Source organism: Cynara cardunculus (assembly GCF_001531365.2).
Source record: "Cynara cardunculus var. scolymus isolate 2C chromosome LG 8, CcrdV1, whole genome shotgun sequence".
Classification (NCBI taxonomy): domain Eukaryota; kingdom Viridiplantae; phylum Streptophyta; class Magnoliopsida; order Asterales; family Asteraceae; genus Cynara; species Cynara cardunculus.
The window spans coordinates 1284924-1302562 of record NC_037535.1 but is presented as its reverse complement, the minus strand read 5'-3'; the positions used below and the strand labels follow the sequence as shown (position 1 = coordinate 1302562).

General features: G+C 35.0%; 1 protein-coding gene across 1 annotated transcript; it reads right to left on the bottom strand.

The window, feature by feature from the left end:
* Window positions 1-3158: 3158 nt before the first annotated feature.
* On the bottom strand, window positions 3159-17433 carry LOC112516770 (DEAD-box ATP-dependent RNA helicase 28-like). The gene is made up of 20 exons (XM_025124002.1): window positions 17179-17433; window positions 16855-16886; window positions 16630-16728; window positions 15981-16057; window positions 15100-15145; window positions 14534-14594; window positions 14055-14108; window positions 13862-13942; window positions 13439-13478; window positions 12932-13044; window positions 11912-12022; window positions 10579-10695; window positions 10274-10360; window positions 10122-10162; window positions 9296-9393; window positions 7134-7271; window positions 5808-5877; window positions 5559-5665; window positions 4963-5393; window positions 3159-4035 (listed from the first exon to the last, which is right to left on the bottom strand). The coding sequence occupies exons 1-20, from the start codon at window positions 17389-17391 to the stop codon at window positions 3400-3402; spliced, it is 2652 nt and encodes an 883-aa protein (XP_024979770.1). The 5' UTR covers window positions 17392-17433; the 3' UTR covers window positions 3159-3399.
* Between the last annotated feature and the right edge of the window lie 206 nt (window positions 17434-17639).

The window sequence follows — 17639 nt, the reverse complement described above, 5'->3', positions numbered from 1 at the left end:
AACTATATTATTAAACCTAAATTAAATTTCTTTGTTACTAAACCTAAATTAAACTATAATTAAAAATTTTGAATTAAGGATATTACACCAAAACACAAGAACTTTTAAAAAGATTAATTTGATACTATATCAATATATTTTTTATCAAAAATTTATAATATTTTCAAATTTATATCTTATTCAAAAATAAAAACATTACCGTTTTTTCAAAACCATATAAAACCGTATTATATCGACATAAAAAGAAATAAAATGAAATAGTCAAATCAAGATGTGTCTCGATGCATTGCACAAGTACCCTTCTAGTCTTTTCAAATAAGACATTTTCTGGTTCACGTCTGAGAATGAAAATTTGGGCTTTTGAGAAATGAATTCTTCATATTATATAAAACTAAACAGTTTCTTTTATTATCATTCTCATTGATTACTGATTAATATTTTTAACCAAACACCTCATGTTTTACTTAACTAAACTTTTTGTATAGAAAAATTTTCAAAAAAAAAAAATCCAACAAACTTTCTCGTTTTGAATGGTTTAGTTATTCAAGTTATTATTATTTTTGAATGAAAAACCCATTAAACTTTATCATTTTGAATGATTAAGATACTGAATTTTTCTAAAACATAAATGAACCATCGAACTTTTCGATTAATGTGACCTTTTTTGATAAAAATAATATAGATAACCAATTTCTAAATGTGTGATGATTTATTTATTAAAAAAATGTTTCATGAACTTAATCAATCAAAATGAAAAAGTTTAATGTTTTTTTTCATTAAAAAAATAGTTCAGATACTTAACCATTAAAAATGATAAAGTTTATGGATTTTCATTCAAAAAAAATAGTTCAGGGATTTAATCATTAAAAATGATAAAATTTAATAGTTTTTTCATTAAAAAAATAGTTTAGCGACTATTTTGTAGAAAATGTGTTCTTACATTAAAAAGGTTTGTACCAATCAAAAACGAACAAATAAATTCTTAAATTTACTAAAACCGAATTTTTTAACAGACTTTCATATTATGAGTTATCAAGGGGTTATTTACCAAATACTTACTAATTCACTTACCTTACTGGGTGAGCATGTCAAACACTAATAATCATATCCAGTAAAAAGCATGACAACAACCGAGGTTCTTACTCAGCGAGGAATAAAACTTTTACCTGTTTTAGCGATTACTGGATAAAAGACGCTTACAAAACAATCTACTTTGATGGCAAAAAATGTTATCTGACAAGGTAAACGAAGATGCTAACGTTTGTCCGTAAACGTTTACCTGGTAAAAAGAAAGAAAACACAGTGTTCCCCTCTCGATGTATCAACATATAATAACCATGTAATATACAATTTCCGTCAATAATCATTTACTTTTTCAGATTGACAATCACATGTGTTTGTTATGGTCACGTAGCTTCTAATTTATATCTCGAAAAAAAAAACAATGGATATTGAATACGGTATTAATTCTAATCTATTGGTTTTTTTTTCTTCATATTTTAGTAAATGAGGCCAGTGGCCGTTTACTATATACTTATCCAGTAAGCGTTTAACGGTATAATTCAACATCATCACTTTTTTACCGGGTAAGATTTTAGTCTACTAAAATCTCATTGTATACAATTATTTACCCGAAAAGTGTTGACCGTGGTAAGAATCGTGACAATCACTTACTGGGTAAAATTCTTGGTCAGTTACATATCCATCGGGTAAGTTAATGGTGACTTGATAAATGCTTACCTAAATAAGCGTTTGGTAAGCGACCCTTTTATCACTCAAAGTATGGGTAAGATTTTCGTTCGTTTGAATTTATTGGGTTTATTTGGCATGATTTATTTTACGTAATTCTTTTTCTTTTCAAAATTTTCTCTAGCATCACTACAATTTTTGCAAGCAAGGGTACTTACGTAAACATTCTATCTACCACTGATGGTACTAGGGGTGCTCACGAGCCGGGTTATTGGTTTGGAGCTGTTTTAACAACTCAACCCAATGTTGGCGGTTTGAAAATTCTCAACCCAACCCAAACAAAAGTTCAACCCAACCCAACCCGTTCGGGTTGATCGCGTTGTGTTTAAACAATGTAAAATCACATAAAAATAAAGAAAATTTTTCTTTGAAATACGACCGACCATTCAAGATAATATGCAAGTTCATCAAATATTTAGATATTACAATAAAAATGTTTAAACCAAATGATAATACATCAATCAACAACAATAGTTTTAGACGTTTCCAACCCCAATCCTTTCGCTTTCTTGACGTTGAAGTTGGTCATGTCATGATTGTCATCTACAATTCAAAGCTAAAGTTAAGGTCGGGTTCATCGGGTTAGTCGGGTTTTTTTGGGCCTGACCCGATTCCAACCCAATAAGGTCGGGTTGGCTAATTTTTTTATCGATCATGCATCGGATTACCTCAGATTGGGTTTTTTTTTTTAAATTCGGGTTGGGTTGATCGGATTCATCGGGTTTTTGAGCACCCCTAGATGGTATCATGCACTATTTTTAACGGAAGTTCGTTAATTCTGCCGACGTTAACAAAAAGTATATAAAATCAACCAAACCCTTTTCTTCAGACGTCTGGGCTTTTCTAGATCTGGGCCTCGCTTATAAATGGGCCTTTTTAATAGGGCTCTCAATCTCAAATTCTCAAGGCTCTTTCAAAACTTCGATCAAATGGATGGATCATGGAGCCTGAACCGAAAATAAAGTATTAATTTAAAACCCGAATGCCCCGAAAACCGACATTTGGGAAAACTTCGGGTTCAGGTTATGTTTGATTTTTAACCACATGATCCGTCCAAAAACCCAATATATATATATATATATATATACACATATATAAATATACTTATTTATTTAATTATTTTTTGAAATTCTAAAAATCTTGATTGGTCATGTTTTCTCTAATTTCTAAGCAAATTATCGATTAATCAAACCTCTAAATCGATTAAATATATATTTTTTGCATTATAACTAAACCCAAACGTGATCAACCACAACCCAAAGCAATCCGGAATCAAAAAATTAGGGTTTGACTTTCATATCCGAAATCCGATCGGGTTTTTGTTTTCCGCACCCGAACCCGTCCCTATTTTTTCAATGGATTCTCAGCTTTAATTTTAAACAAAAAATAAATACAAATAAACACCAAAATGCAAAAAGAAATAAAAATAAACAAATCCATACACTTGTAGGGCCAAAAGAAACTTTAGGGTACAAACATGAACTGACACCTGGCAATTGCAATTGCCACCTCAGCATAATATCTCTCAAAAAAAGTCTTTCATCATCATAATAATAATAATAACTTAAACAAACAAAACCGATAATAGATTTCAAAAACTAACCTTTTTTCATCCCAAAATCTCTTTCTAATTCAGCAGAGCAGATCAGATCAGATCAGATCAGCAACATTTGATGGCAGCTCCTCCACCATCACATTGTAAAACTTCTGAATATCTGCAAGCATCCTTTCATCATCCAATGTCACAAAATTTATAGCCACACCCTTTCTTCCGAACCGACCACTTCGACCGATACGATGCAGGTAGTTCTCAGGCTGTGTTGGAAGGTCGTAGTTGATCACGAGCGACACCTGTTGGACGTCGATACCACGAGCCAAAAGATCGGTAGTGATGAGAACGCGAGACGACCCGGAACGGAATTCACGCATGATGATGTCTCGGGTGTTCTGGTCCATGTCTCCGTGAGTGGCGGAGACGGTGTGGTCACGGCTACGCATGTTGTCGGTTAGCCAATCGACCTTCCTTCGGGTGTTGACAAAGATGACACTTTGGGTTATGGCTAAGGTTTCGTAGAGATCGCAGAGGGTTTCGAGCTTCCATTCTTCCTTTTCGACGTTCACGTAGAACTGTTTGATACCTTCGAGAGTGAGTTCATCGCGCTTGACGAGAATTCTCACGGGTTTGTTCATGAACTTCCTTGTGATCTCAAGGGCTTCTGGAGGCATTGTTGCAGAGAACACTCCAACTTGAACCTTTGACGGCAACAACTGGAAGATATCGTAAATCTGCAATGAAAACGCTTAATATCAGCCGACTTGAAATATAAAAAAGAAAATCTTCAATGTTTTGAGAAATCATATCATCATCATCATCATCATCTTGTAATTCAATAATAAAACCAGCATAAAGCAACTTCTAATCCCAAGTAAAAGAATCTCATATCATCATCAATCTTTTACAAAGGACAAAATAAATCGAAATGCAACAAATTTTGGTTTAGGAGATGCTTGGTAGTTTCTTAATGGTTTGGTGCAGCATGATTAAGTGGTCAAAATGATTAAGAGGTTCTTATCATACAGTGTAAAATGAAATATGATTGTTTGGCAATTGTTTAGAATGAAATTAAGGCGTTGAATGGTTCAGGGAGGCCCAAGATACAAAATCATTCATAGGGTTTTAGAACCATTAAGAAGCATATCTGTTTTTTTGCCAAACAAGATTCACCCCTTAGCAATTCAAATGCTGCCTCTTAATGGAAGTATTAAGAGATAAACAAACATCCCCTAGTTCTTATTTAGTGGCAAAAAATATTTTTTTTTTCTCAATGAAGTTCAAATTTTTTCTTATTTTTATAACCCATTTTGACCAGTAATATGTTAATAGTGTAACATTTAATGGCATGCCCATTTACAAAAAGTTTACAAAAGGGTCACAACAACGTGAACCAAAAACTTAACATTCACATCACCAAAATTTAAAAGATCAGGTCAAAATGGGTATTAAAAAAAACTTTGAAAATTTGTTACATGAAATAGTATAATCATTCAGTCCTAACATGAAACTTTATGTCATCCCAATTAAAAAAATCATATGATCATTCAGTCCCAACATATTTCTTCATGTAATACAATAATGCAGGACTTTATGAAGATCTATCTTAAAATCTACTTGTAGTAGAAAGTCAAAGTAAAATTTAAGGTAAAAGAAATGACCTGATCCTTGAAACCTCTGGAAAGCATTTCATCAGCTTCATCCAACACAAACATCTTGATGTAATCAGCACGAAGTGACTGCCTCCTGAGCATGTCAAAGACACGACCAGGAGTACCAACAACAACATGGACACCAGCCGAGAGAATGCGCTGGTCTTCACGAACGCTGGTTCCACCAACACAAGCATGGACCTTCACACCAAGATAGTCCCCAAGTGCTCGCATAACTTTTTCAATTTGCTGTGCAAGTTCACGGGTAGGTGCCAGAACCAAGGCCTGACACTCGACGACATTGTAGTCGAGTTGTTGAAGGATACCAGAGCAAAAGGTTGCAGTCTTCCCTGTTCCAGATTGAGCTTGTTGGATTACGTCAAGACCCTTGCAGAAAGGGACAATTCCCCTCTGCTGAATTGCTGATGGTTTTTCAAAACCTGCATTCAAAAGAAAATTGTCATATCTGGTAAAGAATGACTCTAAAAATTATTTTAGATTCTAGATGACTCTCTTAGCCCTTGAGTTTGTTTTAGCAATAACTCACAAAGACAGTCGGCTTATATGAAGTAAAACCATATGCAGGATAACAATATCAAACTTACCATATGCATAAATGCCTCTCAAAAGATTTTCTTGCAGACCCATAGCATCAAAACTATCATAAACCTCATCATATGAAGTAAAAAAGTCCTGCCCGTCGGTTGACAGCCTGTAGCAGCAGCAAAAGCAAAATCATCAGCGAGTGCAAAACAAGTACCTTCCTCAAATCCCACTTGAAAGCTAGATCTAATGCTTCTTAAAAAAACCAACATCTGAAGCAGCTACTACATGAAAAAATTGCACAAACTTACAGCTCATTCATTTTTGTATCAAATTGGCGAGTATCAAACTGAGAACCTTCTGGTGTTACGCCTGCCATGACTGCAAAAGAAAATAGCAACAATTAATCTCCACAAACAGGAAAAGGAGGAACCAGCAGATCTATACATGTCAAGGTCTCATACCAACAGAGGGTTTTACACAATAATTTATTTAACTACCACATCTTACTGAATTAAAAGTTAAAGAACCACCTGCAAAAAATTCAAGCACCAAAAAAATGGAAACGAAAAGCACAGCCTACTTACCAACCCTCTTTCTATATAATCTCAAGCAGCACTTAATGCAACTAATATTCTACCCAATCAAACTACAATATACAGCACTTAATGCAACAAAAAAACAATTGACAAACCTCTTAGAATTGAGTAGCAAAATAAAAATCTTCCAAAATCATAGCATATATCCTATTTCAAATTCATGCTACCCCACATCCTTTGAAAAAAAGCAGCAACTTAGTTGAAGCTGTACAGCAAGACTGAGATAATGCAAACATACTACAAACACACGTATATGTATGAATAGCATAAAGATACAATCATCCAGAATATAAAAGATCTTGACTATATTCAACCAAGCTTTGAAAGACCTTAGCAAAACAATACCCCACCCAAAACAAGGAAAAAGAAAAGGAAAAAAATAACTTCCCAAATACCAAACATGAATATCAACTTTAGATCTGAAAAAGCTATAGAACCAGACCCCCAGCCCAGCTATAAACATCTTATCAGCATATTAAAAAGACAAGCTAAAACAGTAGTTAGCAGACAAAATAACAACTTCAAATCTTTCTTTATAATTTCTTTACAAAAGCTTCAACATCAATCAAGTTTGTCACTATTTTCAATGATCAGTTTATTCATTAGTCCCAACAGAGTAGCAGAAGCAACTCAAAACTTGAACCTCACACAAATACCTCTCCTTCATTCCGCCAATTCAACCACTTAATCCATCAAGTAAACAACCAACACGCATGACATCCAACACTCAGATTAAAAACACACAAAACTTCTAGAGTTCATAAATCCATATCGATCTAGACAAACTCGCGATTTAAAGCCAAGTTACGATACAATCCCAAAACAAAACATCCAAATCTCCAAAATCTCAAAAGCAAAACACTTAAACTTACAACTGATTAAAGAAACACAAGTTTATCAAGCATAAAACCTAACCATAAACATCGATCTATACAAACACATGAAACTCAGATCGCTAAAGCATATCAACACACACAAAAACAGATCGAAAAGCAATCAGAAAACGAAAAGGAAGAGTAAAGATAGGGATCACAATACCTGATTTGAAGATTGGTGGAAAGATTGAGAGAGAAAGTGAGAGATTTTTAGGGAGGCTTTTTAGGGTTTTCTCAAACTCCTCGGGTGGCCGTGGAGTTGAGGGGAATGTGAGTGCGAGTGAAAGAAAAAGGCTGTGCTCTGGGATGGGTATTGAAAGCCAAATCTTACCCTATTTTTCCTCTTTATTTTTCTTGACCATTTTACCCCTTGCCTTTTTTTTGCCTTTTTTTTAAAAATATTTATATTATTTATATATTTATCAAATATATTTATTTTCTATAGACGTGGACACTACGCATGGGCAACTTATTCCTTTTCTTTTAATGGCAAAGAAAACAAAAATCCTTCAAAAAAATTTATTGATATTATTTATGTGTATTTATACAGGGGTGTTTATGGGTTGGTTGATCGGGTTGAAGACATTTGAATAATTCAACTCAATATTTGCGGTTTGAAAAATCTTAAGTCAACCCAACCCGAACCAAAGTGCAAACAACCCAACCCGTACGGGTTAGTTGGGTTGATACTTTGGTACATTAAAATATTTTTCTAACCTATAATATGTTATTTCTCTACTCATACTTTATTTTTCATCACCAATCGTTTGATACAACCTATCCATACTTCTTACGTATATCACATTCAGTTAATTTTCTCAATTACATATATATGTTCACAATTATTGAACATGATAGTGTAATAGTCTAATGTACATATTTATATAAATTCAACAATAATATTAAATCCAAAAAATAAAAAGATATCGGGTTCATCGGGATGGGTTGGTTCAAATAATAGTAACCGAATATCAACCCAATATTTACAGTTTGACAATTTTACAACTCGATTAGACATCGGGTTGCTTTGGGTTGAGTTATTTCGTGTTGTGTTGGGTTGGTCGGGGTTTTGAGCACCCCTATACGTATATATAGGGTTAGGTTCGGATGAAAATCGTAAAAAAATGAAAATTTGAGAAATATTCTGGTAACTGTTTATTTGTATGATATGTACATGTGCATACAAATAATTTTTTCGATATGTATACGTGCATAGAAACTTGAAAGATTACTTGCAAATTTCTTATATGCACATGTGCATACCATACATATGAACTGTTACTAAAATGTTCCAAGAATGGACCCAGATGGTTTATGTGAGTGCTTCATTCGAACTGATTCACATATTAACTAATTAATTGATTCACACATGAATTATATGTTCATTTGCTGTGTATTTGTAAAAGTTACAAAATTATCTCTTCATCTTCTACATACTCATGCAACGAATTGTCTGGTGCTTTCACGGACAAAGCCGCAAATGTTGACCAGATGAAAGGGGTTATGATCATTTATTTACTTCTCAAATATTTACCACTTCTCAAATGAACCATATATATATATATATAACTATTTAAGGGAGAACTGAGTTGTTTGTGATAACTGTGAGAATCAATATTAACCACAAATCAATAGATAAATTAGGAAATTTATAAATTTGGTAAATTTAAATTAAAATCTTAATGCAATGATATTTTTGGTATTTTAAAACTCTTCTCTCTCCTCTCTTCTCTCTCCGGCCACTGTCCTCCGGCCACCGTCCGCCGGCCACCGTTCTCCGGCCACCGTCCGCCGGCCACCGTTCTCCGGTGATACCACTGTGATACCTAAAAATATTGACTCTGTTAAACAAAAGATACATTGTGATATCTAATCATATATAAGATGCATAGTGATACCACTGTGTTACATATTCGATCGACCACACAAACGACATCAATGTGATACCCAAGCACATATATGATGCATTGTGATACCATTGTAGTATCACCGGWGGAYGGTGGCCGGAGAGAGAAGAGAGGAGGGAGGAAAGTTTTAAAATACCAAAAATATCCTTGCATTAATATTTTAATTCAAAATTGCCAAAATTATAAATTCCCTAATTTATCTATTGATTTGTGGTTAATATTGATTCTTACAGTTACCACAAACTAATTAGTTCTCATTTGATTAGACCCCTATATATATATAATTATATAATGTTTAAAACAATACCAAAAACAAATTAAATGAAAATTATAACAAATAAAAACAAGTGATGTAGTGTTTTCCAGACAATCTCTCCAATTGGTCTTTCAATAAAGCTGTCTGACTAATGACTAATACCAAATTGGTCCCAGCAATGCATTCCCCTTTGCCCATCACTAGGTTTTATAGGTGGAGCCCTATCCTCTTTCACTTTTTCAATGTCTTCACTCTCTTTTCTATAAAATCATAATTCACACCAAAATTTATATTTTTATTAGTAAATTTCGGTTGTTATTATAGGTCCAGATGAAGAGCCTTATGGTGTTGATCAAACTCTTTCACAACTAGATCCGGCTTTCGTTGCTCAAATTTTATCTTAGGGGCCGTTTATCCAGGTAAGCGCTTACCAAGTAACGTTACCTCACCGGATGAATATGGTAAATACCGAGAATCTTACCCAGTAAGAACGAGACAAGGACCAAGAGTCTTAACCGGGTAAATACTTATGGTTCATACACCTTCTTACATTTATTAATGGTGTAAGAAACATTATTGTACATTAGTTGATTTGTAACATAAAGAATAAAGGTTTGTTGGTAGCTTAGTCGACTTATGATTGTTTTGGTAATAGCTTAATTATATAAAAAGTGGCTTATTCATTAAGCTTTTAGAAGAGAGTTCTATACAAAAATGCAAGTTTTTTTTTTCCAAACCTGCCCCTCCCAACTAAAAAACATGTTCCGTCCATCTATAAAAAAACCCCTCACAAATAAAAACATTCTCAATTTATACGAACAAATTAATTCATACAGACAACTTTATCCATACAGGATTTAATAGAAAACCAGCCCATCAACCTCTCGAGTCTTTTTATAAGTACAATAGACATGTGATAAAGTTGGATAGATATAAACCAAACAAACTCAGTATATCTCACGTTGAGGTTGATCTACTGACTACTGACCTTACCTTTGTGTCTTGAACTGTTTTCGAAAAAACTCCCAACTAAAAAACATGTTAAATCAAAATCAACCCAACATTTTAGCTTCGAGTGAGAGATAGATGATGAACTTCTTATACCGGCCGGGACCGATTTCATTCAAAACAACTTCATTTATAGGCTTGACATCGAAACGAGCATAAATGGCTTCCGAATTGAGAGATAACATCGACCACCCCACCGTAACCAGCAACCGAAATAACCTGAAAAATGAAAAGAAAAGTGTAATAATTACAAGAAATTCATTGGCTCATCGCTCTCTCTATTATCAAGGGTAAAATATTTATTTAGTTAATTAAAGAGTGTAATAATTACAAACTTCTAAACTAGTGTCTTTTTCATTGTGGACGTTTATTTTGGGACGGAAGGAGTTGCAGTATTTACGGTTAAAAGGAAAAGAAGGGATAAACAAGAAACTTACACCCGATGGATGCAAGGAAACGGAAAATGCCGACCGTGGTACACATTGTATCTGAGAAAGCATGGCACCATTGATGTCATACCGACTCAGCACCGATTCAGCTCCCACAGCTAATATCTGGAAAGAATTGAAGCAACTGAATTAGAAGAATGTAACGAACACAATTAATGTTCACGATGGTGACGATATAATAGAACATGTAATGAACGAAAACAGGAATCTACATCGGTTTTTCTTTTTCTTTTTCCGAGAAGGAGTGCGGTTAGCATGTCTTCCTTAGTTGTAGGAAAGATAAAGTTGATTGTTGTTCATATATGTGCCAAAAGATCAAGAAATATACAGCTGGTCAGAGCCAAATTGATCTACCTTAGAAATTCTCTTGGCTTCATTGAGTACGATAGTCTAGGCACATTACAAATGCACAAAAAAGCCAAAGCCCGACCCCAAAAAGTGCGGGCCTAGTGAGCCCAAAGCCCGGTCTGGGCCAGGCTTCAAAGCCCGACCAGGCCGAAATTTTGGCCAAAAAAGCCCATTTGAAAGTCCGGTCCGGGCCTGAAAAAGCCCTGACCTTGTGCATCTCTAAGGCAAATATGTATAGATAAGCTAGTAATTGGCTGATAAACCAGTCACATGTGATAAAATCTAGTTAATAAGGTAAACGACAATGTACAATGACTAGAAAAAACATTCTGAAAAATTAATTGGAAAATTAGAAGGGGGAGAGATGGAAAAGAAGTGCAAAAAACCCCTAGAGCTTATTGAAACGTTGCTTGAAGTAGTTTTTCAAAAGCTAGCTTATGATTTATCAAAAGGGGCTTTTTCAATAAGCTCAAAAAAATGCTTAATATGGTTGCTATACATGGTCGTAAATGGTGTTTTTTGAGAAAATGAATTCTTAAATTAACAAAATCTATCACCAATCAGATAAAAAAAGCTTACACACTAATAACAAAAGAAGTTTGAAGTGTTTTTCCAGAATTTGAGAAACTTGACCGAAACAGGAGAGTTGGAAGAAGATTATTACATATCACTTGCAACTTAAATCACCTGGTTTTCCATTAAGTTATGTATGAATAAAGTTATCTGTGTCTATTATAGATTGGTAAGGTTTTTGTTTGGGAGGGATTTTTCATAGATGGAAGAAGTGTGTTTTTAATTGGGAGAGACAGGTTTGGAGAAACTTAGCTTTCTGCATAAAGCTCCTCCTAGAAGCTTACCGTATAAGCCACTTGCTATATCATTAAGCCACACTACCAAACAGTCTATCTATAGCTGACCGAATAAACTGTGAGTTCTATTAAGCTCATTAAGCCACTAATGAACAGGACCTTACTTGATTATCATCAAAGCATATATCTTGGATGCAAGCACGAGTTGAGATCCCTGAAATTTTTTCAGCAGCAGAAAGATTCCACACAGACAAATTTCGCCCACTGCCACAACCCTATAAGAATATGTTCAATATCATATCACATTAAGCCCCCGTTTATATACAGAGAAAACTACAATATAAATACATATAAGATCATGATTTCGCATCAAATTGGAACATATTTGCTTAGCCACAACCTAGTTTCACCTGCACAAACAATTGCTGCCTATGTCAACATATATAGAGGGAGGTCCATTTAGGAACCTTAAATATTTTGAGAACCAGCAAACCACTCATTTTATGTAGTATTCATGAACCTTGAATATCATGAATATTTGTCACGACATTCATCATGAATATTTATCGCGTTATTCATTATGAATACTACACAAAATAGGTGGTTCCTGAGTTCTTAAAATATTTAAGGTTCCTAAATGAACTTGCTCATGTATACATATGTGTATATATATAGGAATTGGTTCAAGTAAAAAGGCTAAATACCGTGAGAAGGTAATAAGGGAAGGTTTATATGTGAAGCACAGAAAAATCCAAAAAAAATCCATCTAAAGATGCATATGTGAACCAACGTTACAGATTATTCATATGGGGTCACATAAGGATCTTCAAATGGATTTTTTAAATGATTCACATATGAACCTTTCCTCAACCTCTCCTTCTTACCTTCTCACGATATTTAGACTTCTTATTTGAACCTCTCACTATAATATGTATATATATATAGGTAACCATGGGTGTCCTGGCAAGCTTACACAGACCACAACTAATCCCATGGGACCCTAAAGATAAGAACCAGGAAATCCTCAGTGGCCCTGAGGAGACTCGGACCAGCGACCCACGGAGATGACTGATGAGCCCCAAGGACCAGCCTTTGTTTGCCGGTTGAGCTGGCCATCAAGGTTAAAGATATCTATATAGTTAGACCAGTCATTTAAAGAGTTTCTTCACTGCAAGAGCCCTTACCAACCACTTTTCACTAGCATCAAGAGAAATGCAACTGATATACGAAAAGAACTCCTTAGATTTCTTGTCTTTCCCAGGTTCAATAACTTGAGTGCACTTTCCAGTTCTACAATCTGCACAAAACCACCCCACGGAAGATGGAAAAGATTAAGGACATGTAGAATGCGTTTAATACATGGGTCGGTACAGGACAAAACAAAAACTTGTCCCGTGTTTGGTGTGACAGTTAGATTGGGACTGGACACAACTGAGCGGGACAAAGTGCATTTTTTCTGAAACAAAAATCAGGGAGATGGGACAAGTATAGTAAATTACTAAACTATCCATGTCAAACTAAAACCCAAAACCTTTCAAGATCCTTTCACTCGCCGACCAAACTCTTGCCCGTCCAGCCTCGTATGCGTACCAAAAGCACCATAGTGATGAAAACTAATCATAAGACCATGCAATAAGCCAAAGGGACAAAAAGCAAACAACGACCGTCCTTCACTGAAGCATTGCACTTACCCCATATTCTGGCCGTTCCGTCCTCCGAGCCAGTTATAATCTGCAAATAGAGCAGTGTAAAACTAGATTAAATATATAGTTATGGAGATGAAATTTATTATATTCAAGGAAACAAAAGAGTTCGCATATTCCTATCAATGGAGTGGTTGGGGACGCTTCCATCAAAGGCTCGGTTTCCAATCAATCATTGTATAGTCCCACATGGTATTTGTGACTATCAATGAATTAACAAAAGAGTTCGCATATTATATCACCATGTTTTAACAAATAAGTGGATGAGGACACTTCCATCAAAGGCTCAGCTTTCAATCAATCATTGTATAGTCCCACATGGTTGTGACTATCAATGAACAAATACATATTACCCTACCGTCTCGAGCATAATTAAGTAGGAATAAATACAAGGAAAGGATCACATAATACCTGATTACAAGAATTTCGGGCGACAACAGAATGTAGATAACCAGCATGCCCTTTGAAAGTCAGTTTGATTTGAGATTTTTCCTGAAATCACGTTGAAGAAAATGGAGCTCTCTTTAACCAGAGGAAAGAGTAAAAGAGAAACAATAGAATTTCTCGTTGGTTGATCATCTGATCACCTTCAGGAGGTACATACCACATCCCAACAATAGGCACAGGAATCACCAGCAGCTGCATATATCGAACCCCCCTGTGGTTGATGAAAACCAAACCGAAATAAACTCATATGTTATCTAGTTTAAAACATATTCGACGAGTTAATAACATTGATGATAGCAGAAGACTTGAACCAAGAGAAAATCATACGAAGACTGATGGCCAAAGTAGCAAGGTAAAAGTAGTCGAGGCAGATTTCTGAGTAAAATCTACTGAACGAGATGACATTAGATGGGAGCAAGTAGAAGTATGTTCGTATACTTATAAACCTTTTGATAACTTTTACTAGGTTTCTTTTTAGCTTACGAGGGGATTACGATCCAGCTAGTCAGACCAGATCTTCCAACTCGATGGTCTAGAAGAATTTCCAATAATTCATATTTTTTTAAAGAAAGATAATAGGGCATTAATGTAAAATAAATCCTATGAGGTAACTGAGATAAGTAAAACCTTACAGACCTGAGTATCAACGGCAATAGCATTAGTTTCAGGTATAGGGGAAAGAGCACCCCAAGGACCTCTGAGGGATAACAGAAAGCAGAGTTAGAACTGATGAGTGGAATTTGAATGCAAAGAAACACTCATGAGCAAAATACAAAAAATCCCAAACTGTTCAGGCTTCTAACAGAAAGAAATATTTTGAAAGCATGAGTCATGATTCATATAGAGCATTACATTGCCATAGTTCAAATATTCCTTTTCAAATTCTTCATTTTTTAAATTTTCTTAATAATCCCAAAGAGGCTTACCAACAAGGTAAAAAAAAGTTCCCCATAAAACTTCTAAACAACCATGGCCACAACTAAACTCCAAACCTATCAAATCTATATTAAATGATCAATTGGAAGCATGTGCATGAGACAGGAGAGACCCGCTGGAGACAAAGCAATTCATTAAAGAATAAATGCAGATAATCCACAGAAACCATACATCTTAAAGAGGCAGTCAAAAGAAAGTATCTCATGTTAGGATATTAAAACAAATGCAGGCACAAATTATCGTATTTTTACGTTTAGGTGACTAACTTATGTTGAGGATTTGCCAAGTCAAGCTGCGGCTTCGACAGGCCACCTGCAAAAATTAAGTGTGGTTGATTGAGTGAGTAGAAAGTAAATAAAAATTCATGAGAAGATGAATTTTAACTTAATATTCCAAAGTGAACTAATAATGGAAAATAAACAGGATTCTATGGCAGGTTAAGATGGCGGGGAAGTAGACCACAAAGTCCGATTTGTGCTACTCAAGCCACCTCCCAACGGTCATAAAAACCATGTTTTCTCTGAACAATTTCATGGAGAGAATGAAGAAACTAAGAAGTGAACTAGGAAATCTTTTGAGGTGGCTTAGAAACAGATAAGGGCCTGTTTGTCAGCAGCTTAACGAGCTTAACGGGACTCACAGCTTATTCAGTCAGCTATACATGACTCACAGCTTATTCAGTAAGCTATAAATGACTGTTTGGTAGTGGCTTAATGATATAGAAAGTGGCTTATTCAGTAAGTTTCTAGGGGAGAGCTTTATGCAGAAAGCCAAGTTTTTCCCATACCCTGTCCTTCCCAATCAAAAAACATGCTCATTCCATCTAAGGAAAAACTCTCCCAAACAAAGACCTTCCCAATCTACACAGAGACAGCTTTATCCATACAAGACTTGATGGAAAACCAACCAAACAGTTCCTGAGTCTGGTATGCGTGCAATTTTCTAGTGCATATCCCCTCCTGGAAGGAGAAGAAAGGAATACTTTTTTCCCAAACAGGAAATAGATTTCACTCTCCAAATTCATTTTCCCAGCAAGAGGATAGCGTTCTACCTCATAAGTCTTATTAACAAAAGTTTAAGAGTATAAGTAGATGTTTAAGTTTCAAGCTGAACGGGCTATACCATACATTAACGATGAATCTATTACCTTGCGACAAACTATCCTGCTCTGCTTCCAAAACATCCATCCACTTCCATCCTCGAATTCGACCATCATCGCCACAACTAAATAACAAACTTAAGTTAAGAAATATTTTGAATCTTCCATAAACTAACACTTGGAAGACAGAATTAGAGTGCCAATCAACATAAATAGTTTAAAAAAGAGCATTAGTAGATTATTATACTGAAAATCTACTGGTTCTGGGAATACTGGTATACTCCAACTTATATTTTCCAAACAAGGGAACAAGACTTGTGTCTTGATGATGAACTTCCATTAGTGTTATAATTTGTGTTATCAGCTCATTAGGAGAAACTGAGGAATACGATTGCAAGGGAAAGATTAAACTGGGACAGCTCCCTCTCTAAGTTTGCCCGGGCCTTTGCAAACTGTAAACTTATAGAATCGTCAATCCACAAATAGGGTCCACTATCGAAATCAGGAAGATTAATGGTACATATAATATGTACAGTTTTATAGTAAAATGGGTCTGTTTTCTTTAACACAATACTCGACTGATTGTTCAACAAGAGAGCATTATGAAAGATATATCATATACATGTCTAAACAAACAAACAAACACAAATCTCAACAAAAGTAGTCATATAATTAGCAAGCATTATTAGATATTTACCTCAACAACAAAGAATCTTCACCTTCACCATAGAACTTAACATCATAAGCAGGTCCATCATGCCCGTGAAGTAAACAAATCGGTTCCGCTGCAAATAAACTAAAAGGAAAAAGTGAGCAAATGCACATGATACATCTTCATTGAATACATTTTCAAATTTTCTAAAAACCTCTGTGTAACCATTCAATTCATAAAACAGCAATCAAACAATCAAAAACTACTTACTTTTGAGCCCTATAATTTCCGAAACCCAATGGCTGCAAAACCAAAAAAAAAAAATTCAATTACAGAAAAGCACCAAAATCCACTCATAAACCAACATAGACATACACACGTATGAATGAACAAATTAGCACCCCCTTTGTTCCATATAATTATACGAGAGAATCAATCCAACTTTTGACGTCAAACACTGTAAATTCCCAGTGCAAAACTTAGGATTATCGTATTCGATCACTACAACTCGAAAATTATAATATCTACAATTAATTTGAAGTTGAAAGTACAAACATCAAAGAAGAAAGGGGAATACTAGCTGATGTAACATACGAGGGATGAGATTAGAGAGGACAAGGAATAAGATGCAATGGAACCGTCGCTAGAAGCAGCGACGATGAACTTAGGGTTTTGATTGATCGGAGACGGTGAGAAGACCGTTCGGAAGATAGTAAGAGAATGCGATTCCCTCTCCTCCAATATGCTGTCTCTGTATGAGTCTTCGTCCCACTGCCTACAGTCTCCATCCACCGACTCCATTTTCATTTCTTTAATCTCCCGTGCACAATATTCAGTGGTACATCCGCCGTGAATATGTTCGGCACCGATAAGGCGTTGGCTTATAGTTGAGCTGTTAGCTCGAAAGGGCTATTTTCTATATTACAAATGAAAAATCCTTAAAAATCATTTTTTATATACCAAGCGGTGTTTGAGATTGTTTATTAAAATAACTTATGTTTTTTTATAAGAGTGTTACCTTTTAATAGTTTTATTAAGAGAAAATTTTTGAATAG